This window comes from Misgurnus anguillicaudatus, unplaced genomic scaffold (genome assembly GCF_027580225.2).
Source record: "Misgurnus anguillicaudatus unplaced genomic scaffold, ASM2758022v2 HiC_scaffold_33, whole genome shotgun sequence".
In the NCBI taxonomy this organism is placed as follows: Eukaryota; Metazoa; Chordata; class Actinopteri; order Cypriniformes; family Cobitidae; genus Misgurnus; species Misgurnus anguillicaudatus.
In genome coordinates this window covers 5,086,588-5,113,383 of record NW_027395283.1, presented here as the reverse complement: position 1 = coordinate 5,113,383, position 26,796 = coordinate 5,086,588, and the positions used below count along the sequence as shown (strand labels likewise).

Here is a 26,796-nt window from a genome sequence, read left to right as displayed (position 1 = left end):
CAAACAAAGGGGCGGGGCGTATACGTCATGGTGAAAATGAAAATATTTCTATTAAAAACACTCAAATAAAACTTGATTTTAAAAAAACTATGACAGAACAATGAACACATACTAGATGATTAATTTATTAAATGTTTTTAATAGAAACCTCTAACAGGAAAACCTGCGTGATGGAAGTGAAACTAACGGGTTATTAAACACAAACTGATGCGCTTTCTATATACTCTACATAATATTAAAACTTATATACAACATAAATGTATTATACAACATGCATATATCTGCACAAAACGCAAGACTTAAAATAAGTTAAGGACTTGACAGAAAGTTGAACTACCGTTCTGGATGTGCATCATAACAGCGCGCTTTAAAACACGTCCAGTCAAAGCACGAGCTTGTAAGACAATTTCCTGAATAAATCTGTATCTTATTTGTTTTTCATTGAAATATCTCATTGCAAGTGGTTACAATGGTCTCACTCATATAAAAACAGAATTCAATGTTAAAGTATAAGTAAAACTTCATCTAATGTTGATAGACACCTCCCATCCTAAACATAAGCCAATCATCCACTGTATGCAAACTAAGGACAGCCCTGAGTTTTACAACAACCAATCAGTACCAAATTCCTATATGCTTTGTCTCTCTGGATATTCAAGGGAATGATGTAAAATAGTTCAGGGGGTCTTTCAATATCTAGAAATGCACCCCCATGATGCTGTATCCTTGATATAGCATCATGTATTTCATTTTACTTTGAGGAATCTGTAACCAGATTTCCATCTCCTTACCAGGTATGCAATGGTTTTTGTTTGTTTCGTATTTGAATTGGAATGTAAATGTGAAATGTGAAAATTGGCTTCTGAATTATGTTGTACCTACCTGGTTAATAAATTGTGTTTGGATTATTCTGTGTTGCTACGAAAGTTATTGACATTATTAGTAAATTACGATGTATCCTTGTTACCGCAATGTCTGAAAATCAGGCTAGTATTACGGACCAAAATCCCAGATTAGATGGCATAGTAGTACATCAGCGGAAAATTTTGGAGATCCGACTAGCACTTGGCATTAGTTTAAATTAAATTAGATGCGTGGAGGCTAATTTCCTGTTTAGAGTAACAAGTAAATGTTGTCTGACCACTCTAAATCAGATAAGCCTCAGCCTCTGGTTATTTCAATATTAATCTATCTAAGTTGCATATTAAGTTATGGCATGATTATACAAAGCTATCATTGGAGAAGACGGTCAGTTTGTTTTATGATAGTGGTCGTGAGCCTCTGGTTAGAAATAAATACTGTAATAATTAAGTTGCACCTCTATGGGGACTAAATAAAAGTATGTTCAGAGATGAGCATGCATAAAAGGCGGCCTTCTGAACATATGGTCAAACCTCTAGCAGCGACCAAGCCTGATTCGGTTGTGATCGTGGGCCCGCATGATTATTAAATATTAATAAACGGCCGGTGCGTGAGTCCAAAGCGACATGAGTAGCCGAATGAACGGATGCAATAACAAGTAGGGCTAAACAAGAATAACCAAACATCCACCCAAATTCTGGAACTGTTAAAAGTAATTATCAATCCGATTTATATTAACTTTATCTTGGAGTCAGAAAATAATACAAAATTGCATAAATGCCAAAACGTCACCTGCAAGCGCCGGAAAAGACAGAGCGCGCTATAATCCTCGGCCATGCCGTTTGGATTCCGTCGTTGGGCCAAACGGATGGATGGGGTCATATTTGTTCCCCTTACAAGCTTCATAACGTTAAGCAGCTTTTGCTATCATTATAGACCCCTTCAAAGTTTGTAAACATTGAATGACTATCGGTGCGCGCGCAGCATGGGGTCAAACTGTTCCATCCAGGCTTTATTATGTAATCTAACAGGGCTGAAAAATTATGACTTACCTCAAATGAAGTGAACACAACAAACACAAGCCTCTTTGATATTTGCATTGTTCCAGTCTGCACGTTAATTGCTTGCAGCTGCAGATGTTGTATTTTTTTTGTTTTTGAGATTCTGCATGAGATTCTGCACGACGTAAGTAGGCATTTTTGACAATACCGAATAATACGCAACTCTATCTGCTGTAATGGCTTTTCTGACCCTGACATGCGCAGTGGAAACTGCCTGTGACGTGAACCGTGAAGGGGTCTATAGCGATTAGCTGTGTTGTGTCGTCCTCTCACCTGTTCTTCTCAGTCAATAGATCCCTTCAAGGTTTGTAAACATTGAATGACTATCGGGTGCGTGTGCAGCATGGGGTCAAACTGTTCATACCATCCAGGCTTTATAATTTAATCTAACAGGGCTGAAAAATGATGACTTACCTGAAATGAAGTGAGCACTACAAACACAAGCCTCTTTGATATTTGCATTGTCCCAGTCTGCACGTTAATTGCTTGCAGCCGTAGATGTTGTATTTTTTTTTGAGATTCTGCATGAATCGCGAAAACTTAACGGAAGACCTGGTGCAATTTTCACAGCCCATGACGCAAGTAAACATTTTTGACGATACCGAATAATACGCAATTCAATCTGCTGTAATGACTTTTCTGACCCCGACATGCGCAGTGGGGACCGCCTGTGACGTGAACTGTGAAGGGGTCTATATGTAATGCTTGTATAGCTCTCTGGTATCTCTTGACATTTGATGTTTAAACATGAGATGATATGAGAGAACTTGTGACGGCGCTGTACATTTTGCATCTGACTGACTGTATTTTCGTCCTACCAAAGTGAATCCCAAAATCACGGCATCATTAAACCATAGTGCCTCAGTGATGTGAAGTGTGTTTAGGCTTCACAGCATTGCGCGGAGTGGCGGGTTGCTGCAGCGCGGGTGCGCGGACTATCCGTTTGTTTTTGAATCATGCATATTAACATTACTGATGTCATACGCCTGTCTGCGTAGCTCAACACAACGTCAAATACGCACCCAGTCTTTACTACCAGAGGCGCTTGTAATGCTAACCAGACATCCAAATGCCGCCATAACCACAAAAAAATGTATTAATAAATAAACCCACATGATCATCTTTTTCGTAATCGATCATCGATGCTACGTTTGAGTACTCGTGCCCATCCCTACTCGCGATTAATCGCAAATTAATCTCACATTTTTATCTGATCTAAATTTACCTAAATGTAACACCTTTCAAGTTTTTAATGCTCTAATCAACATGTATTTGGACAAATATATATGCTATATGCAAATGTACGTTTACAATAGCCTGTTTAGATTTTCAACAGAACCATCAGCTGTTTTATATATGATTTGTCCTTTAGAAGACCTTGTTTCTCCATTTCTGTTTGCTGCTGCATCATTTGTGACCGATGCTGGCAAGTTGAGTTGGGATCAGCAAATTTTCAAACATATGTTATTTATATTTTAACATTCTCTGTTAAAAAACTTCAAAACAATGGATGATATGTTGGAATCTGACAAAACATGACATAACTACACCTGTTTACACAAAGCAAAAACAATATCACTATGTGTTAAATTTATTTTTGTATTGTTTAATTTTGACATTGAGACAGACCACTTTAAGATACTGAAGGCTAATGCAAGGGTTTAATATAATGATACACAACAGATAATTTTACTCAACAGTTAATCCAGACATTCACTTCAGATATAACAGATTATAGGTCATACCTGCGTGAATTCTTTTCAACACAGATATTTTTAAAACTGTAATTTTGTGTAGATGTCTATAAATATCAGGGCACATCAGACGTCAGCGTCAGGAAGATCACTTTTGAGTCTTGTCACTCTTAATAACTCTTTTTAACATCAATCAGGTCCCGAACTTTATCTCTCTTAATAAAGCAATAAACCCCAAGAAGCAGTGGGTTACCAGTGCATTTTATAACAGCTAAGGGGCGTTGTTAGGCACGACACCCTTAGCTGTTATAAAATGCACTGGTAACCCAACGCTTCACGGGGTTTATGACGTTTATAAAACGGTTACTTCATATGCATAACGTTAGCGGGATTTTATAAAATGAACACACAAATAAGTTGTAATTATATTAGTACAAATATTACTCTTCCGCCAAACAAAGTAGTTCCTCAGAATCAAGTGTGACTGAAACAGAGCGCAGTTCCCAAACAACAGAGACGCAGCAAAGATACAATGAAAATATGATTAAAGACTGTGGTGTTTATTTTATAAATCAACATTCATCTAAAATATACATTAACATTTATATCGTGCAACTGTTGAAGTGATAATCAAATAAGCTTGGAAGCATGCTGAACTCTTTCCCCGTCAGCGTTTTTTTTAAGTTACCACCCAGTTTTAGTTTAATGCCTTGCAGAAACATTATCTTCTTTAAATAAACATAAAATATCAAATGAAAGAAAAGACCATCCGCTTTCAAACAAAAAAACTTTTCATCCTACCTTCATTTGTTCTCTTATCACCTCTCAATTTTTTTAGCTAAAAGCGGAGATAATTCAATTTTTGTGAAGAAACTTTGTAAGAGATCAGATTCAGAGCCTGATGAAAACACGCTGTTTTCAGTGTTGAGTGAATGCGTCAGTGTTTAAATTGGGTAAGATCGCCACCCAGTGGATATAGCGGACGTATGAACTTGAGTTATTAACTCCTCAGACAACGTTTTCTCTTTATCGATGAGATGACTCAACAATATTTATTGACATTTATCAGGATATCGCCATTAATTGTGCAATTGTAGATAAATTAAAAATATGATTAAAGAGTGTGGTGTTTATTTTCATAAATCAGTACGCAGCAACAGTGGCGCAGTGATACTTATGTAATGTGGTCTGAACCGTGAGGTTACCGGTGTATTTTATCACGGCTTAGAACGCGTATCAACCAATCAGAATGAAGAACCACAACTGCTCGTTTTATAATAATTATTTTAACATAAAGCAAGTCCTACAGTCTATTTTCTATAATTTCTTAATGCAATAAGAGCAAGTGAATGAAGACGCATCTTTGCTTTAGATTATGGATTTGGGACAGTACACTTCTTAGGAAATGTACAGATAAAGATTATTTTAGATGTTTAATGACCATTTAGAGCATTGGATTCGCTAGATGAGAGCTTAATGTTCTTAGTTTTATAAAAACCTACAACCAGAGGCGATTCTAGGGTAAGAGCTTTAGGGGTGCTGAGCACCCAATGAGCTCTGCTGCCACCACCCACCCTTTTTTTAACACAAAAACCAATAATGTCTATTGAAAAATAACTATCATTTTAACATTGGTTCAACTAACTCCAAAATCGAGTTGTTGTTTTTTTTTTTTTTTTTTGAGACCTTTCAGGCATGAAAACGGGTCAGAGGTGAAAAATATGACAAGGATATTACCCCTGTAGGGGGGTCTGGGGGCATGCTCCCCCATAAGAAAAATTTTAAAATTGCATATTTTAAAGCATCAATCTGAAGAGTTTTGAGATGCATTTTTGCCAACCTTTTTCTTTCTGATTAATGGCGAGCTAGCACTTTTTTTTTTGCCATTAATGCCATATTAAAGTCTGGGCTACAGCAGCAGTGCGGGTATAGTTTTATGTGAATATACAGTGTATCGTTTTAAGCCTTTGTCAAAATGACAAATCTCGTAATTTATAACTTTTATTCCTACAACATATGGTAGGTTTATTAATAGTTATTATTAATTAAGTTAGTTAATTTACAGATTTTCTTTTAACAGTCCTTTAATTGAACCATTACCTTTACTATATGTCTAAAACAAAACACTTGTGACTCCTGCACTAAGGGTTAAAACGTTATCCCCTTCTTATTAATCTACGTTTGACAAACTAAAAAAAAATTTATTGTCTAGTTTGATAGTCAGACACAACTGAAAAATAACAGATATAAATCTAGGAATGAATAACAATTCACTTAAAAAGCCACAGTTAGTGATTTCACACATAACTTACCGGTACTGGTGGTATACAGTGATTTGTAGTTTGTTTTCACTCTGTTTCAAACGCCATGTTTTCATGACGACTGACCAGAAAAGACGCACGTAACGTCATCTTTACATTATTCCCGATTGTTAAAATGAGTCTCAAATTAACAATAAACCATACGATAAACTTTAACAACAGAGACACCAGTACACAACTACACACTGGGATGCTAAAAACAGTGTGCGTCTTGGGGAAGAACATTGTAACCGGCGCTACTTCTCTCCGTTTAAGTCTATGGACGAGTCACCCAGGTACTGTACTACTCCGCAGCTGCGGCAATCCGCCGGACTAAAATAGTCCGAAATTAAACACTAATTATAGGTGTACTATGGTGATTCAGGATCAGACAAAAACACGGCTTGAAACATTAATTCATGATGTACTCGCTCATTATAAACATAACGTAAACATTTTGTAAGATTTGAAAAAAAAAGTTGCATCACAACACTACATAACGGATTCTCATTCTGCGTGTGTTTCGCGCTGGATGACGGTCGGGCTGCGGATGTAAGTACAGAGAAGCAGAAGAGGAGGATGACACCATTTGCTAAGCGGGGAGGTTTTCATTTTCATCCTTAACATGTACATTTTAAACCACAAACTACGGAATATGTTTTGGACATTATTTAACCTTATCAAAGACGAACAAAAATTTTAGAACAACATTTCTTACTCCCAAGTTTTAGGGGTGCTGAGCACATTTTTAGGGGTTAGCGCGGTTTAGCGCTGGTCACTTGCTGCGTCTAAATTCATCAAGCTGTGGGCTAGACCAAGGGTCAAACAGAAATTGCGTGTTAAAATGAAATTGCGTTAATTTTGACAGCCCTAATTGTATGTTATACAAACAGATTCCATTCCAGGTTAAGTGTTTAAAAAGCTCATCCCTTAAAAGTCTTCATTATCATAGAAACAATCTCACTCCCAGCAATATGCAGATAAATACACTTAAAGTTATATTAAATAAATTATAGTATGAAGGAGTATAGACTGTCAAAGGAATAAATGACATCTGTCTAAACATCACATTACCTTTGGTTAGGCATTTAATGCTTCTGTATAGCTCAGTGGTGAAGCATTGCTAAAGGTCATGGTTTTGAACCCAGGGAACACACATAATAATTAAAATGTCTACCTTATAATGCATTGCAAGACGCTTTGGATAAAAAACATCTGGCAAATGTATAACTGTACAAGTAAATGTAAATCTACATTACTGATAGGAGAAGTAATCAATAAATGATGAATGCTAATACTGATCTGTGTTCAACCTGACACCACTGAACCTAAAGTACATCACATGCTTTGTCATTGATACTACAATAAACTTCTTTATTAAGATCTTCAACAGTACTGCAGTACTGAAGATTTGTGAGGTTTTTCTTCATTAATAAAGTTTAAAGAGTAAAGTTTACACTTACTGAACTGATCTGGATTCACAAATCACAGGCAGCAGCTTCTTAAGAACTTTCAGTGTTTCAGATTTGTTTTCTTTTCTAACAAAGTTATCCATATTAAACTCATCCATCTTCTGTTCTGATGTCAACAACACAAAAACTAAAGCTGACCACTGAGATGAAGAGAGTTTGGCTTCTCTTAATGTTTTAGATTTCACATAATGTTGAATCTCCTGCAGCAGTGAATCATCACCCAGTTCATTCAGACAGTGAAACAGATTGATGGATTTCTCTGGAGATCGAGTGCTCTTGATCTTCTTCTTGATATACTCAACTGTTTTCTCATTGCTGTGAGAGCTTTGATCTGTCTGTGTCATCAAACCTCGTAAGAGATTTTGATTCAAATCTACTGACAAACCCAGAAGAAAACGAAGAAAAAGATCAAAACGTCCATTTTTACTCTTTAGGGCCTCATCTACAGCTCTCTGATACAGACCAGACACTGAAATCTTCTCTCTTTCAGTTTGTTTCTTCATTTCATTAAACACATATCTGTTGTCGTTTGTGATGGAGATGTGAGCATAAAGAGCTGCTAGATGTTCCTGGATGGTGAGATGAACAAAGCAGTAAACTTTCCCCTGATACAAACCAAACTCCTCTCTGAAGATCTGAGTACACAATCCTGAGTACACTGATGCTTCTGCTACATCAATGTCACACTCTCTCAGGTCTTCATCATAGAAGATCAGATTGCCTTTAACAAGCTGCTCAAAAGCCAGTTTCCCCAGTTTGAAGATCATGTCTTCATCTTTCTTCTCATAGTCCTTCTGATGTTTGATGTTTGTCTGAATGATCAGGAAGTGTGTGTACATTTCAGTGAGAGTCTTGGGGATCTCTCTTCTCTCTGCTTCACTCAACATTCTCTCTAGAACAGTGACTGAAATCCAGCAGAAGACTGGGATGTGACACATGATGTAGAGACTCCTGGATGACTTCAGGTGTGAGATGATTTGATCAGACAGACTCTCATCACTGATTCTCTTCCTGAAGTATTCCTCCTTCTGTGGATCAGTGAAGCCTCGTACCTCTGTGACTCGATCAACACACTCAGAGGGGATGAGATCAGCTGCTGCTGGTCTGGAGGTGATCCAGATGAGAGCAGAGGGAAACAGATTCCCCTTGATGAGGTTTGTCAGCATCACGTCCACTGAGGTTGATTCACTTACATCACACAACCTCACACTGCTGTGAAAATCCAGAGACAGACGACACTCATCCAAACCATCAAAGATGAACAACACTTTATATTCATCACTGAAGATTTCCATTTCTTTTGTTTGTGGGAAGAAAAGATGAAGAAGATCTAAAAGACTGAGTGTTTTGTTCTTCATCAAATTGATCTCTCTGAAAGGAAGTGGAAATATGAGGTGGACGTCCTGATTCTCTTTCTCTTCAGCCCAGTCCAGAATGAACTTCTGTACAGAGACTGTTTTTCCAATGCCAGCGACTCCCTTTGTCAGCACACTTCTGATGTGTTTGTCTTGTTCAGGTAAAGGTTTAAAGATGTCATTACATTTGATTGGTGTCTCCTCTGTTGTTGTTCTTCTGGATTGTGTCTCAATCTGTCTCACCTCATGTTCATTACTGATCTCTCCACTTTCACTCTCTGTGATGTAGAGCTCTGTGTAGATCTCATTCAGTAGTGTTGGGTTTCTCTTATTTGATGTTACCTCATACAAACACTCAAACTTCTTTCTCAGATTTGATCTGAATGTGTTCAGGACTTCAGCAGGATCAGAGTCATGACTGTAAATTAAAAGTAATATATTAGATAAGAACACAACTTTGAGTTAAAAAGTACAGAGCAAAATGTTGTTTTTGCATCACAAAACACAGGACATATACATATGGATAGAAAATGTTTTTTTTTTAAGTATCATGTGGTCAACCTTTTTTAGTCTCTAAAAATAAATTAAAATTCTATGATTTACCTGAAATGAGGACTCATGTTTTTATTGAAGTCTTGTAGTTGATTCCCAAATTGTTCAATCTTCCTCCCCTTACAGTCGGGTTCTGTTATGATTCGTCTGGATGGGAAGAATGAAAATGAAGAATCACTTAAAGGGCGGTTCCCATTAAAACTATAGCTATAAAAAATATAGTTTTAAAAATCCTTTGATTTTAAAGAGAATAGTGGAGTTCACACCACAACTATAACGATAAAGATACAAGTAAAAGTATCGTTGTGATCACTTGCGGAGCGATTTTTTTCTAACCGATGAACGATAAACCAATGAGAGCCAATCAAATCTACTTGAATCTAAAGTGCACGCACACGCAGCATATTTATACATTTCAATGTAAACAATTACAGCTAGTGGAGAGATTTTAATACAAAAACTGTAAATTTTATGTGTCTCTTTGCATGAATATGTCTGATAATGAAGAATAATTTCTGATCTCTTTGACAAAATACAGGATTGTAAAAAAATTGTTAAACTACAATCATAGTTTTCAAAGATATTGTATACCTGTGTGCAGGCCGTGAATCTTCACTCTTAAAGTATATTGGCAGAGGCATAGACCGATCACTCTTCATAGACACACAACTGAACTCTGAATCTGATCTCTTCTGATGATCTGATCTATAACACACAACAGATTACAGTTAATCCTCTGAACTGATGTACAAAACAAGTAGGTCTAAATAAGTTCATCAGTAGTATAGATACGCATATTTATAAAATTCATTTGTTATTAAAAAGCAAATAATGATCTTTTTATTGGCACTGTTAATACAAAAACTGAGTGCTTCCCTTGCACAGATGTGTCTCTTTGTGTGAATATGTACTGTATAATAAAAATAACCAGGGCTTGACATTAACACCCGCCAATCTGCCAAGTGAGGGTAGATTTCTGATACCCCACATGCCACTTTGGCAGGTCGAATATTTTTTTAATTGTAGTATGCGAAATTCTAAACAATGCACAATGCGATCCTGGCAAACTACAACTCCCATGAGCACTCCCTGCAGCCAACACAACTTACTGAAACCATTTGTTGAGGCGTGCGCGATCTGTGAATGCACGGGACGCAGTCTGAGCGCTTACATGTGTCACAAGGTGACAATCTTTTTTTTCTTTTGGGCGGAACCAAAATTATGGAAGTTTGGTTCCGCCCGGAAGTGTTTCCGCCCGGACCGGAAAAGACGAACTTCCGGTAAGCGCCGCGAGCGGGAAAATCTGCGAATTCGATGCACCTGTGCCTAGTTAGGAACAGCGGTGGCAATTGGAGGATACGCCAAGCAAGGCAGTACTTAAGGCCAAGTTTATTCACAGTTTAAAAAGCTTTTTGGGGTGTGTTTGAAGCGCTGTGTTGTGCCGTTTGGTGCGCTGCTGTGGGCTGTCTAAAACTCTCTCTCTCTCAGGCTGAAGCCGTATGGTTGTGGAAGGCATCGCGAACCTTAAAGGTTGAAAAACACACGGAGTATTTGGTGAATTGAGACCAAGAGAAAACGGGAATTGAAACCGACATTGTTGTGAGTACCAAGTGCAAGTTGTAAATGCCTTGCGTAATGATCTAGCCGTATGTTAGATTCCTCCAGGAGGAAGAGAATGGCCCTACCCCTATTATAGCGTGGTGGGTGAGCCGAGTGGACGTTTTACTGAAGCAGTCACAACGACGACACCACTAGCTGGGCCGCATTATCCATCGCCAGATCTGACTGAAGTGAAGTAAAGGAAGACGGGAGTCCTTTTTGTGCACTGAGTGTGGTGGGTGAGTCTTTGTGCTGTGAAAACCTTTAAGTTTGACGTGGTGTTGTATATTGCTGTGGGTTGGTGTGGATTGCTGTATGTCTTGTCTGACAGACCCCCGCCTTCAGATCTCAGAAAGTAGCACGGTGCCCCGGGACGATCCTTTCCCGCCTAGACATTTGGTGGGTGGTGCGAGCGACAACGAAGAGCTGGAGAAGCAGCAGCATTGTGAGTACGATTTGTGGCTATTACCATTCAATACTGTAAACTGTGCGAGTCTTATTGTTGCAGAGAGCGAGGTGAAGTGATTCTCATCGTCCCGTGGCCTCTACAAAGGGGCACCCCTGTCCAGAGTTCGAACGTCTGACGGCAGCGAGGAAAGGGAAGCGCTCGGCCCGGTGAGACGTTGAGTTATTCCACCCCCCTGCCACCGCACAGCCGTCGAGAGGGTTCGCCCCCGACGCCATGTAGGGACGACTTACTCCATCAGACGTTTCGCCCAAGCGGATACCTGTGGAGGGAAGAACAGAGAAAGTGAATAACCTGAGGAGAGATCGAAGAAACCTGTACTCACGGTACGCTGTGTCCAGCAGAGAGGTGAGAGTAGGGCCCTATAATTTCCGCGATCACGGAATCGCGGACGGAATCGCGGAATTGGCTAATTTACACGGAATCTAGTATAAACGCGTAATTTCGCGGAATTTTACATATTTTGAATAAAATTATGTTTTTGTGTGGGAGACGAACGTATGTCTGGGGGAAATGCAGACCGGGGGAGTAAATATGGGCGACACGCCCCCTCCCGTCGTTTCAGACCTCCTCCAAAACACTGAAACCATGGCGAAGCGGCTCTCCACGACTCAGCTTTCGTCAGCGAAAAAATTAAGAAATTCGACGCTAAGCACTTAGTTCCGAGCAGGTCTCACATGACTTTTTTGTGACCGGAGAACTGTTAGTTTGGAAGTTTAGTCAACACTCTGTTCACGGTGAGCGCAAAGATACATGCACTCTCTCATCCATGTCTGTCTCACTGTACCTCTCTCATGTGCACGCGCTCACCCATCTGTCCGAAGTCCGAACACAAATCCTCATGTATTTGTTCAGTTTTATGCATTTCAAGCGAGCTGAGACAAACTAACTATCCCTCGCATTTAAAATATAATCATCTGCATCATGGCGCCGCTCTCTGTCTCTCTTTCGCTCGCACGTCCAAAGAGCTGCATGCTCATGCTGTCCTAAGTCAGATCACTATCCTGTGTATGTTTGTAAAGTTATATGCATTTCAAGCGATTGTGTATAAAATATGGATCGGGTTCCGCTGGATTGATGTGTTTAAGGCACTTCTGAAGGCACCACTGCGTTGACACCTTGTTGTAGCCTCCTGCAACAACACTAAAAAAAACAATGCATTGAATTGAGTTGTGTGTGCGCGTGAGCGCGCGTGTGTATGTGCGTGTGTAAATGCATCTTTTATAGTCATTAAGTAATTCTGTTATCCAGTTTTCCCCCAAATCATTTACATTTTAATCATTAACATTAAAAGGCACACTCTTTTTATGACTAAAATAAAAGTAAAGGGTAAAAAATATAATTGCCAAAAATTAAAACGGATAAAACGGAATTTGCAAAAATTAAAACGGAGAAAACGGAATTTGGGAAAAAATAAAACGGAATTTGGGAAAAAATAAAACGGATTTTATAGGGCCCTATGAGAGCCATTCAAAGCCAATTAACTGTGCTTCTGTGTCCAAGTTGATACCTGTGAAGGAAAGAACAGAGAAAGTGAATAACCTGAGGAGAGATCGAAGAAACCTGTACTTACGGTACGCTGTGTCCAGCAGAGAGGTGAGAGCCATTCAAAGCCAATTAACTGTGCTTCTGTGTCAACATGATCTCACAAAGTTCCGTGGGATAGTCACGGAATTTTGTGCTCATTTTTCCGTGACATTCTCACGGATCTCCGCATATTTCCGTGGCCCTGCCACGGACTTTCTTTTCCGTGGCATTCTCACGGATTGGTTACTCAACTGCTTTTTCCTATTTTCAAACCATTGTCGCTTCGGTTTAGGGTTAGATTTGGTGCTTGCGTTACTTTGTCACTGTAAGTATTGGTTTATACTATTTTTTCTGATGTATTCTTTTATATTTTTTAAACTTTAATCAATTGTCACCTGGCATTGGGGTTAGAGTTGGGTTTGGGTAGGGATGTCATTTTATGTAAATCTAACCCTAAACCGAAGCGACAATGGTAAGAAAATAGGACAAAACAGTTGAGTAACCAATCCGTGAGAATGCCACGGAAAAGAAAGTCCGTGGCAGGGCCACGGAAATATGCGGAGATCCGTGAGAATGTCACGGAAAAATGAGCACAAAATTCCGTGACTATGCCACGGAAATTCGTGAGATCAGGTTGATACCTGTGAAGGAAAGAACAGAGAGAGTGAATAACCTGAGGAGAGATCGAAGAAACCTGTACTTACGGTACGCTGTGTCCAGCAGAGAGGTGAGAACCATTCCAAGCCGATTAACTGTGCTTTGTGCCTAAGTTGTTACCTGTGGAGAAGAAAGAGGAAATACTGAGTGACTCGATAAAACATTGTGAAAGTGCGAGGAAGAGCCCACACCAGGGAGACCCAGGTACGCAGCCTAAATAAAAATCCACAACACTCATTCACTTTTGATTCTGCCTCCAGGAGGACAAAGGAGCGCGCCACGGGTAGTATAGACCAGGTTGGAGCCTGAGTCCCACGCCCCCCCTGGTCCTCAGTGTCCTGGACATTCCGTTGCCCCTTGTTCCCTGTCCGTGGCCCACCCGGAGGGCAGAGACCGATATTAGTTTTAATTTCCCCCTCCCCATTTCCCAAGAACATTTTAAATATTTAATGAATAAATAAAAGATTGTTTTTATACTTACCTGCCCTTGTTGTTGTCTGGTCATTGGGTTGGCTTTGGGGACCTTCTCGAGGTGGAAGTTGAAGAGGGACGTGGCTTTAGCCTATTGACAGCCAGCCCCTCGTTGTGACACATGCACACTTCAGTAAAGATAAAACAATTGCATGGAAGTGATTGAAGAGATTTAAAGTGAGTGCACACTATCTGGACAAGAGTGGAGAAAAATTCATAGCGCATACCTGAATGCACACGTCCCAGTTTTGTCCGAAATCAAAGGAAACCAGCGAGTGGAGAGGTTCGCACCTCATTTTAATGTAGGCTACTTTGTGCAACAATAATGCCCTCTCGACATTTGACAGTAAAAGTCTTAAATCACTTTTAACAGAAACCATGATCAAGCTTATAAAATACAATCTGCATAAACAAGTTGACAGTAAAATGTACAGTATTTACTGCTGTTGTTAATAAATATTTAAAATGTTGGCGAGGGTTTATGTGTTTATCTTTTCAGTTAATCTTCTACAGCCCCACTCCACTTTTAATATATTCATTCAAAGTTAATCTATTTATGCCTTAATTTCTAGCATGTTTTTATGCACCTAAATATATGATCTACTGATATACCTGGTTTATACCAGCTTATAAATGTAGTCTGAATTTGGGTGGTCAGTCTGCATTTGAAAGTCAATCTGCATTTAATGTAGCTTAACTAAGTAAAATTACTCAAATTACAGTCATTTTTGGGTGCCAAGTTTAATCATATAAAATTTATTTTTCCAGCAACAAAATTGTGGCCAGTGGCTAGTAACTTTGGAAAACAATTAGCCACTTTGACTGGTGAGCCAAGAAGTTAAAGTCAAGCCCTGAAGATAACATTTTCTGCCCATAAACATACACAAGTATAATAGACAAGAAAAATAATCTTTTTTGCAAAAAAGTTATAATCATGTTTCAGAGTTTTTTTATATACCTTCTATCAGGCCGTATATCTTCACTCTTAAAGTGCATTGGATGTTTCATAGACGCATCACTCTTCATAGACACACAACTGAACTCTGAATCTGATCTCTTCTGATGATCTGAACTATAACACACAACAGATTCAACAATTAAAATAACATTACAAATATTTTTTGTAGATGCTCATTATAAAAATGAGCCATTATAGTAAATAATACCTATAAAAATAATATTTTCATATAAGTTTTTTAAAAGGTTATTAATAATTCAATTCAATTCAATTTTATTTATATAGCGCTTTTCACAATACTCAATTGTTTCAAAGCAGCTTTACATTAATAGAAGCAGTAAAAGCACAGAAAAACGACAGATAGCACAACATAATACACAATAGCATAAGCAGTCAAATTTGCTGCGGCTATGACTCGACATTATGAGCGAGCGTATTACTAATGTAACGTCTAGGAGAAGAAGCTAAGTTAAGCCCAAGCAGGCTACCTCCCCGGGGTAAAAAACCCCCTAGGAGAAAAAAATAATAATAATAAAGGTTATTTATTTGATTTATTTTTTGATAAAGTACCTGCATCCTGGAGATGTTTGTGTTTGACCCATGATGAAGCTGCAGAGGTGAATCTGATCAATCTGATCTCCACAACTGATACTGAATGAAAATAACATTCAGACACAAAATAAACTTAAAATCAAAGTGAATAAACAGACATTATAATTCAGATAAATCAATCCTGAGTGTTGAAGAAACAACTCATCAACACAACTACACAACATTACATCACATTAACACAATATTAACACAAATTAAATTAAGAATTATGATAAGAAAACTTTAAATAAATGACACTAATATTAAGATAAGAAACAAAAATATAAATGAATAAAGATTTATATAAACTATGAATGATGAAGTAAAAAGTGTCTGATCTCACCTGAACAACAATGTAAAAGACTGAACTCATAGCAAGAAACATGAAAGATGTCATAAAAAATCTGAGTTATTCATCAAATATTCATCTTTAAACTCTTCCTGAAATATAAATGAAAACATTAATATTGTGTTGATTAAAAATTAATCTCATCTTGATTTATGTTTAAAACATATCATAAATGATGATTTTACTTAAACACAAACCTATAAACAGTAAATTAAGAAAACTGAAAATAATGTTGGAGTCTCTTAATGTTTTCAACGACTTTAAGTAAGGGATAATGTAGAGGCAGCCGGTAGTTATTGGGAAATAAGCCCCGACAGTGTGATCAGGACCCGACGCGAAGCGGAGGGTCTTGTATCACACTGAAGGGGCTTATTTCCCAATAACTACCGGTTGCCTCTACATTATCCCGCTTATTACACGGCTACTTGCCACTTAAGAAAAAAAACTGGACATGAATATGAATTTGAAACATTTTATTCGCATATTTGTTTTAAATTAACATTTTTATCCTTCCGCGAAACTTTGCACAGATGCATAAAATGATCGTAATGCCTTATTAAGACCCTCTGCTTCATACTTGTCTGTCTCCATTTTTTTCTCTTTTAGCCAGTCTTTGAGAAGTTTTAATGCCCATTCTGTATTTTTGTGTGTGTTGGCTTCGTAGCTGTCATGCTCTATTTTGTCAAGTTCAGTCTCAGTAAGCTCTCTGTGTCTTGTCGCTGTTCGTTCTTCTATCCACTGTTTAAATGTTTTGTTTTTCTGTACATGTTAAAATGAATGTCAAAATGTTCCAGTGTTTGTCACAAGATGGCGCCAAAAAGTAATCTTTATTGATCTTTATATGGCGCGGAGCGATTTTACTCTTACAAGTAGTCCCGGCTATGCGTTATTATTTTGGAGCGGTTATTATTTGAAAAGAACGAACCTGCAAATGTCTCAACTGACCAATCAGAATCAAGCATTCCAGAGAGCCGTGTAATAAATATTGATAGATCAACTTGTTGAGAGTAATTTTAAGATAAGAAATGATTGAATTTAAAAGAGTCTTATTATTTGGATTTAAATTATACCAATCTACCTTTTTATGTAACATACTTAAAACAGTTATGATCAGTCTTGAAGAAAAAAATTCATGACTAACTTTTAAGACTAGTCTTAAAGTTTTATTCAACCGGCCACTGAACACTCGCTGTCATCACAATCTGACTGGATTCACTTTCTCAAAATACTACAACTTTTACATCAACTACACACACAAAAATACATGTAAAGCTGTTTATACATGTTATATTAATCACTTTAATCATCGATATGTTAAGAAATCAACTCTACCTGTTTAAAATGGCGGAAGATAAACACGAAACAATTTACTTTCACTTTCATCTGTGACGTCACTATTGTATGAGGAAGTGTTTGAGGTGTTTCTCCCTCTACTGGTGATGCAAAATTCTGGAGATCGCAGTGGAACAATGATCTCTGGTTTGGTCATGGTTCTGAGAGATCTGCAGGGGTAACGGCTTTAAAAAATACTTTTTCTGGAAATGTTTTGGAGACATTCTCAGATACTTATGGTCATTTTTTATGTTTACTTATATCTTGGAATAATTTTATCTTTATACTAGTTAATGTTTATGGGTACAACCTTAATTCAGAGAATGACAAACTTTTTGAATCAATAGAAAGTATCATTTCTGTTTGGTTTCAGAAATATCCACAAGCTTTTTTGATCGTGGGAGGAGATTTTAATATTACTTTAAATGATATGATGGACAGATGGCCCCCTAAGCAGTCAGGTTCTTCATGTAATACTTTAAAAACATTTATGCAAAAATACAATCTTGTAGATATTTGGAGGGAGATGCACCCGAATCAAAAAACTTATACTTGGAGTAATAAAAATGGAACCAGGCAGTCTCGCATAGACTTTTGGCTTCTCACAGACAGCATTCCCAAAGAGAATGTCTTAGTAAATATTCTTGTTACTCCTCTTACTGATCACAAGGCAATCTCTATTAATATTAGATTCTTATCCTCTGTAGAACCATCTCGTAGTTCTTTTTGGAAAATGAACGTTTCTCATTTAAGACATGATTCAGTTAATTTAGAACTCAAGAAAATAATTTCTATTTATTGGGACTTAGCCCAAAAGGAAGGAGCCTTTGGTAGATATTGGGAACTCCTAAAATATTAAGTCAGTAAATACTTAAGGTCTTATGGTAGTTTGCTCTCCAAACTCAATAGAGCTTCAGAGGAGCAAATTCTGTCTGAAATTACCTCTCTTTCTATGATGCCTCCCGACTAGTGCTGCACAATTAATCGCATCGCAATCGCAATGTCAGCCTGTGCAATTATATGACAGCAAAATGTTGCAATTATATTAAATAAATACATGTGTGGACTTGTTAACACAAACTTTCTGATAACAGTTTGATGATTTTCCTTGCTGTTTAAAAAAAGAAAGAAAAACGAACAAAAAAGGCAGTGCATGTGTGGCATGCACGTGTGTCGTGTGCGTCGTCACTTATACCAGAGCGAAGATAGATGCAAAGGAGGTTGACAGTGATCTGGTAGCTAAAAAAAAACTCTATGTCAGTTGTATGGCAGTATTTTGGATTTAGGATTACTGACACTGAGCAGTTGCTACATCACGTGGCAATACGAAAACATTTCTAGTTTTACAAATACACATTTTAGCATTATCACTAAACTGTGTGTGGATTTTCCTTAAAACCCATCAAGTTGACTCATGATACCATTTATTATAATCGCAATCGTAATCGCACATCGCAATATTAGCATGAACAACCGCAATGGGAAAAATTACCCAAATCGTGCAGCCCTACTCCCAAACTGCTTTTACCTGAAGAGAGCTTGCGATTGAATGAGTTGCATTGCAAATTAGATGAGATTTATGAGCGTATAGCAGAAGGAGCCTTTGTCAGGTCCAGAGTTAAGTGGTTAGAAAAAGGCGAACAAAATTCTTCCTACTTCTTCAGTCTAGAAAGACAAAGGGGTAATCACAGCACAATTCACCATCTGACGATCATTGTACCATTTCTAATTTCTGTCATAATTTTTTTTCTAATCTTTATAAATCCAACTACTGTGTTGATACTGCCACTTCTTTTTTGGATTCTTTAGTAAATGTACATTCAATTAGTGCTTCAGAGAAAGAAATTTGCGAGTAGGATATACTATTAGAAGAGGTTGCTGATGCTATAAAACATCTTAAATTTAACAAATCACCCGGCAACGATGGCATTTCAGCAGAATTCTATCGACAGTTTTCAGATATTCTTGCCCCTTTTCTTTTGAAAGTATTTACTGAGAGCTTTAAAAATCGCAAGCTTCCTCCCACTATGACTCAAGGAATTATTTCCCTTATTCCTAAACAGAAAAAGGATTTGCTCTTTATCGACAACTGGCGCCCAATTAGTTTATTAAATAATGATTATAAAGTCTTGGTCCACATACTTTCTAAAAGATTAAAAAAAGTGCTCAGTTCTATAATAGATGAGGCTCAATCTGGATTCATTAATAATAGGCATATTTCAAATAATATACGTTTAGTTTTAGATGTTTTAGATTACTCTAATTTAATTTCTGATGATAGCTTTCTTCTTTTCTTGGATTTTTGTAAAGCGTTTGATACTTTGGAACATACATTTATTTTTCAGTGTCTTGAAAGGTTTGGATTCGGCGATTTCTTTTGTAACGCCATAAAAACTCTATACACAAATGGCAGGTCTGTTATTCTAAAACATGGTGCAACCCATCGTTTTGAAATCTCAAGGGGAAATAGGCAGGGATGTCCCATCTCACCCTACCTTTTTCTTCTTGCAGCTCAGCTTCTCTGTCTTCACATAAAAAACAGTAATCTGAAATGAATAGATATTGCTGGAAGAGAGGTGATCATCAGTCAGCTTGCTGATGATACAACTCTTTTTCTTAGAAATGCTATGCAGATCCCTCAGGCAATAAATATTATTGAGTCTTTTTCTAAAGCCTCGGGCCTACATTTAAATGTTCATAAATGTGAGCTTTTGGCCATTAAAAGCTGCAATGACCCATTTATTCATGGTATTCCTGTGAAAGAAAAGGTCTGTTATTTAGGAGTTTATATAGTGAAAGACCAAAAAGAAAGGTGTATCTTTAATTTTCAACCACTTACGGATAAAATTCAGAAGAGATTTAATCAGTGGCTACAAAGAGATCTCTCTTTGAGAGGTAGGGTACTTCTTACTAAGGCTGAAGGCCTTTCAAGGCTCATTTATGCTGCTCAATCCGTTCACTTGGAGCCAAAGTTGTGTAAAACTATTGACCAGAAACTCTTTAATTTTTTGTGGAAAAACTCTATTCATTATATCAGAAAATCTGTTGTAATGAACGTTGATGAAAAGGGTGGCCTTAATTTTCTGGATTTTAGTACTTTAAACTATACCTTTAAAATTTCTTGGTTGAAACATTTTAGGAAAAGTCCAGTGTCTTTATGGAACTTTATTCCCAATTATGTTTTTTCTCAGTTTGGTGGCCTTGATTTTCTTCTTCTGTGTAACTATAAAATTGAAAAATTACCAGCATCACTATCAGCTTTTCATAAACAGTCTCTTTTGGCTTGGTCTCTGATATTCAAGCACAATTTTTCACCTCATAAGTATTTTATTTGGAATAACTGCAATATTTTGTACAAAAATAAATCTATATTTTTTCAGAATTGGGTTGATAAAAATATTTTGTTAGTTAGTCAATTAATCAATTCTCAAGGGTTTTTGTTTTCATATAAGGAATTTCTGGATCATTTTCAGTTTCCTGTTTCTCCCAAAGAATTTTCAATAGTGATGGGTTCAATCCCTTCAGGTGTACTTGCTTTATTGAGAGGTGCTCATTATAATCCTCATCCAGTACCTTTGAATCTGGTTGATACATTTGTTGGAAAATTGTGTTTTTCGTCACCCTACAAAAATAATAACAGATCAATCTGTTCATTATTCCAGCAGGACAATGTTTCTTTGCCATCTGTGACTGCTTATTGGAATAATGTGGTAGAAAATATATGCTGGAAAAAAGTCTGGATGCTTCCACATTTCTTTTTCTTAACCAATAAAGTAAAAGAAATTTCCTTTAAAATAATTCATATGCGTTACCCTGCAAACCACTACTTAAAACATTTCAAGAAGGACATCTCCTCCAGTTGCTCATTTTGTGACAATTCTGAAGAATTTTTTTGGTGTTGTTCATTCACTAAGATATTTTGGCAAGATGTTTTACGATTTATTAGAAAAGAAATTTACAATGAATGTATGTTGTTTTGGAAGGATGTGGCATTAGGTTTTGTGGACTATGATAAATCTAAGAGAAATCAGTTTTTTATTATTAATCTGATATTGCTACTTGCAAAGTTCCACATTCATAAATCTAAATACTTGAGAGCAAAACCTCTTTTTCTTGTTTTTTTGAAAGAGTTTGAAAAATACTTTACTACTATCAGAAAGTCTGAGAACAAAAAAGCTCTAAAAACTCTATCTGTATGTAATTCCTTTCCTTTCTTTGAGGTCTTATAATTCTATTTATTATTATTTATGAATAACACACTTAACCTATACCTCCCCCTAGTTGTTCTATATTGTTTTGTTTTGTTTGTTTTTCATACTCTTGTTGTTATTGTTATAATTTGTCATTTTTGTTATCTGTACATTGTTTTTGAATAGAATAAAAAAATATCAGTAAAGTTTAGATTATTGAATATGTTTATTTCATGTCACAGAGAGAGAGAGATTCAGAGAAAGATGAAAGAGAGACAGTGAATGACTCGACCTGTTTCACACATAAATTCTGACACCTTGTGTTTACTCTTAGTTTTACATCAACGCTAACAGAAATGTTTTACATCAGCAGAAGGTAAAATCATCAGTTTATACATGTATTAAATATTACTTTTGAGTTCGGGTTTGATCCAGAATGACTCATTTGATGCAATACAATCAAAGTCCACGAGATGTCGCTGGTGTGCAGACTGTACTGACATGAATGAGTGAAGAATGAAAGCACCATGAGATGTAATGCACATGAGATGAATTGTCCTTAAGAAAATCAAGCATGACTTAACTATAGTTAGCATAGTTTTATGTTTGTTTTATTTGTAGTAGGTCTTTGTTATCAGTGCTCACATCAAAAGTCTTCATCTCTGTTGGTATGAAGGAGGATTAGCGTCTAAATGAGCAGCTTTCACATCTGGAAAGACCTCATCAATACTGAAAGAGCAACATCTGCTTTCATCTGTCTTTGTCTATTTCAGTAAGACATTGATCAACTTCATACTGCATCTATTACAACAGCATGAGTTTATAGTAGAAGAGTCCTGAGCACAGTCCAGATCTGAAAACCATCTGACAAACATTTGAAATGTCATGAAAAAAATTGTCTTTCAGTCCTAAAAATGAAAGAGAAAGTCAATCAGATATGAGATCATCATCAGTGTCAGATGAAGAGATAGAAAAACAAACTATTAGTGCTGTCAGTCAGTGATAGAAATGAAATCTTTAACATAATAAACATGTCAACAATCTGTTTATCACATACACATGAGCTACAACAATACAAAAACACATTTCATCATTTCCTCTGAATATTTGATGTCAATGTAAGAAATGAATGTATTGATATGTATGTAGTATAATATAATGACACACTGACAGTTCTATGAGTTCACACACAAACAGTAAGAAAATTAAGGTGATGCTTTATTTTAAAAGTCCTGGAGGTTGACAGTCGTGTAAATAAAGAGAAACAGCATCAATGTCAAAGCTCGACAGAGAGTTGTGTGAAGTGTCCATCAGATTTTAAGAGTTGACTTTCTCTTCTTTTTTCTAATCTTCATCTCTATCATTTATCATCTGTACTTTGTGTTGATCTGTTGTGTATATATTGTGTTTGTGTTGTTATTTCTGTCTGTATTCTGATGATTTGATAAATAATGCTTAAAACATGAAATAAAAACCAAGTTGTTATAAAAAGAGTTTAAGATGAACATCTAGTCAAGTGTGCATAACTATAGAGGTGTCGGCCTATCAAACAAACCCCATTAACAAACATCATATATAATGTGTAAGAAGAGTAAGATCACAGTATTAAATCCTGGAGTGAACAAACTCAACATCACACTTAGTAAACAGACTCAGACATTGAATTGAATTCTTATTGTGTTGATCTGACAAAGCATCAAGTGTTGTTCATGTACACTTCATATTTTCTGTTTGTTGGGTTTAAAGGATACACAGCCTATAACAGCAGCAGATCAATTTACATTTATTTCTAATATTTAAATTCTAGGATTTAAATGACACTGCATGAGTTTACTTTAAACATTTATTTAAATGAGCTCTACTCACCGTACTGTCTGTAGTTTATAATGTGGATCATCTTTTAGATCAGAGATCAGCGTCTCTCCTGAATCTGTGAGATTATTATAAAGCAGATTCAGATCTCTCAGGTGTGATGGGTTTGATCTCCGAGCTGAAGTCAGAGCAACACAACCTTCATCTGTGATATCACAACACCTCAACCTGTAGAGAACAGAGACTTTATGTGAATTATACAAAACTACAAAGTTTGTTCACAAATCTCTAACCTTCATCTCTTCATGTAATGTTCCTCTTTCAATCCCTCAGTAACTGAGACACTGTGTGTTTAAATGTCAAATAAATCCATCACACAGCTGACTATTAGTGTTAGATGTCCTAAACCACATGAACATTTCTTCATAAATCTGTATTGAGTTCTTGACTCACACTTGTAATTCTCATCAGGTATTTGATGTAAAAATCTTCCTCTATTACAGGAGGAATATCAGCTGGAGATAACATAACTCTGATCTTACATTTAAAGATGTTACAGTGTTTAAAGATCAATTTCACTCAATCTATAAAAACATTATTAATGTGTGTGTCAGTGTCAATGATGGATCAATGTTTTTAATCATCTTTATAAAAACAACACAACGAGGAGAAAAACTCTTCATACACAATAATATCAGCAAAGATTTCATCAAAGAAACACCAAACTACATTTTCTGACATTTTAACAGAGGAGTTTTGTTGCACGTTGTGAAGGAAATTGAAATGAATCATAACTAATTATAACTAACATGTCTTTTTCTTACAGGTTTGAACATTTGTACTGTATGCTTTTGACAACAAAATGTGTTAAAATAGATGAAGTACGTGTGGTTAAATGATTGCAATTGTAAACCCCATGACTTGTTAAAGCTGAGGTTATCAAAAAAGTTAAATTTGTTTTTGTCTGCATGGTAACAGAGAGGAGTTTCTGAATTGCAGATATGAAGAATAAATCATATTAGAGATAAATGATGTGACTTTGTCATGTATCTATCCTATATAAACTCTTGTATTTTTTCTGATGAGGAGGATTCGGCCGTGATTAAATCATATTCAAAGACATTGACTGGAGTCTGTCAGGTTGAACACATGATCTTATTTCCTCAAGTGTTTGAGGAAGTTGAGTTCTGCCTTTAGGTTCTGATAACGTCACGGTATTATTTTGTAAAATAACTTTTAAGAATAAATTCTTGACATTTATGAATTGATTCAGAATCGTCCACATCATGATGCATCAAAGAATAATTTTTTTTTTACAGTGTGGTGTATTTAATACTGTTAAATATGTGCATTACAGCTGTCCCTAACGGCTTGCCGTTAGTTTAGTGGGTGTGCCCTTCTGCGCATGTCTTGTAAAACAGTTGAGCCTGTATACCCTCATGTGTGAGTTGTGTGTTATGCTGAGACCTCTTATAAAGTTAAGAAACGCGTGCCATGCCTCGTTATTAAAGTACATCACATAATTGGCGACGAGATAAAACGGATTAGTTTGTGGAAATGGCGCACTTTTCCCAAAGACCGGATGAGTTTAAGCCGGAGCATGAAATGTGGTCTGCCTACGTTGAACGCATGGAGTTGCTGTTCGAGGCTCATGATGTCGACGACGGGAAGAAAGTTCCCGTGTTGTTGAGTTCAGTCGGCGCAGCTACATATGGTCTTCTACGCAACCTGGTCCAGCCTGACAAGCCGAAGGACAAAACTTTTAATCAGATTGTGACCATTCTAAAAGATTACTATGAGCCTAAACCATTGGTTATCGCCGAGCGTTTCAGGTACCGTAAATGTGTCCAGAAAAGCGGCCAGACAGTGACGGAATATGCTGCTGAGCTGCGCCAACTTGCTGCAAAGTGTGATTTCGGGGACAGGCTGGATGAAGCTCTACGTGATGGATTTGTCAGCGGAGTCAGTTCTGAGGCATGCCAGCGCAAATTACTCTCGGAGGATAGACTGACTTTTGCGAGAGCTGTGGAACTTGCTGTTAACATGGAGACAGCCCACCGAGATGCGCAGCAGTTGCGGAAAGGTGATGATGTCACCGCTGTTCACAAGGTAAAAGGGAGACATCGATCGCCTTCAAAACAAGAAGGGTGCTATAGATGTAAAGGAAAGAATCATAGCGCCAGTGATTGTTATTACAAAAATGTTAAGTGTCATAAGTGTGGCAAAGTCGGACATATTCAGAAGGCATGCAGGACTGGGGGGCAGACACGTGAGAGGCAGGAGAAAAGGGGGAAGAGAAACAGTGTGCAAAAAGAAAAAAAAATGACTGGCTACGTACAAGCTGACGAGATAGAAGATGAAATTCTGATGTTTTCTGTGTTCAGTGCAAGTGGTGCTGGCCGACGGCCATACAGGGCCATTTTTGATGTAAATGGAAATAAACTGCCGATGGAAATTGACACAGGAGCAGGAGTCAGCATCATCTCAGAAAATGTGTATGAGCAGTCATTCTCACATGTGCCACTGGAGGGCAGCAGCGTCGCACTGAAGGGATATTCAGGGGAGACCATTCCAGTGAAAGGACAGTTTAGTGCAAAAGTGATTTATGGAAATCAGAGTGCTGATCTACCACTCATAGTAGTGGCTGGAGAAGGTCCTTCGCTGTGTGGACGTGCATGGCTGGATAAAATCAAACTGAACTGGAAAATGATCAAAAAAGTCACAGAAAATGTTACACACCCAACAACTAAACCCAAGTCCATCCAAGATGTGTTGGATAAATATACTGATGTTTTCAAGGATGAGTTGGGGACATTAAAAGGTATTAAAGCAACAATTTCTGTGAAGCCTGACGCAGTTCCAAGGTTCCATAAAGCCCGTGTCCTGCCCTTCGCAATGAAAGAAAGGGTAGAAAAAGAACTGGAGCGCCTGGAAAAAGATGGTGTCATCAGCCCTGTGAAGCACAGTGAGTGGGCTGCTCCAGTGGTCCCTGTAGCCAAGCGGGATGGTGGACTCCGCTTGTGCGGCGACTATAAGGTAACTGTGAACATGGCTACAAACACTGAAACATACCCGCTACCACGCATTGAAGAGGTTCTGGCAGCGTTGTGTGGGGGGAAAATATTTTCCAAAATTGACCTGGCAGCCGCTTACCAACAAGTCCTTTTAGACGATGAGTCAAAAAAGTATACAACTGTAAACACGCATAAAGGGCTGTTTGTGTACAATCGGCTTTGTTTTGGCATTAATTCTGCTGTCAGTATTTTCCAAAGGATCATGGAGAACGTGATGAAGGACCTCAATGTAGTGGTCTATTTGGATGACCTGCTAGTGATGGGCAGGGACGAAACTGAGCATCTGATGAACCTGGACAGAGTTCTACAGCGGCTGCAAGAAAATGGCCTGAGAGTAAAAAAGGCAAAGTGCGACTTTGGAAAAAGGCAAATCGAGTACCTAGGTCACATGTTGGATGGAAAAGGAGTCTACCCTTCTAAGGACAAGGTCAGAGCTGTGCATGATGCTCCACCACCCACAAACATCAAAGAGCTC

The 26,796-nt window shown here is 37.4% G+C and overlaps 1 protein-coding gene across 1 annotated transcript in view; it reads right to left on the bottom strand.

Annotated features, from left to right (window-relative positions):
- The window catches only part of LOC141363141 (protein NLRC3-like), a 48,034-nt gene extending 35,860 nt beyond the window's left edge, over positions 1–12,174 (bottom strand). Inside the window, exons 1-4 of the mRNA XM_073865698.1 lie at positions 12,171–12,174; positions 11,454–11,622; positions 9,347–9,442; positions 7,380–9,161 (exon numbers count right to left, since the gene is read on the bottom strand). Of these exons, the coding sequence (XP_073721799.1) occupies positions 7,380–9,161; positions 9,347–9,442; positions 11,454–11,622; positions 12,171–12,174 (2,051 nt within the window). The remainder of the gene's footprint in view (positions 1–7,379; positions 9,162–9,346; positions 9,443–11,453; positions 11,623–12,170) is intronic.
- Between the last annotated feature and the right edge of the window lie 14,622 nt (positions 12,175–26,796).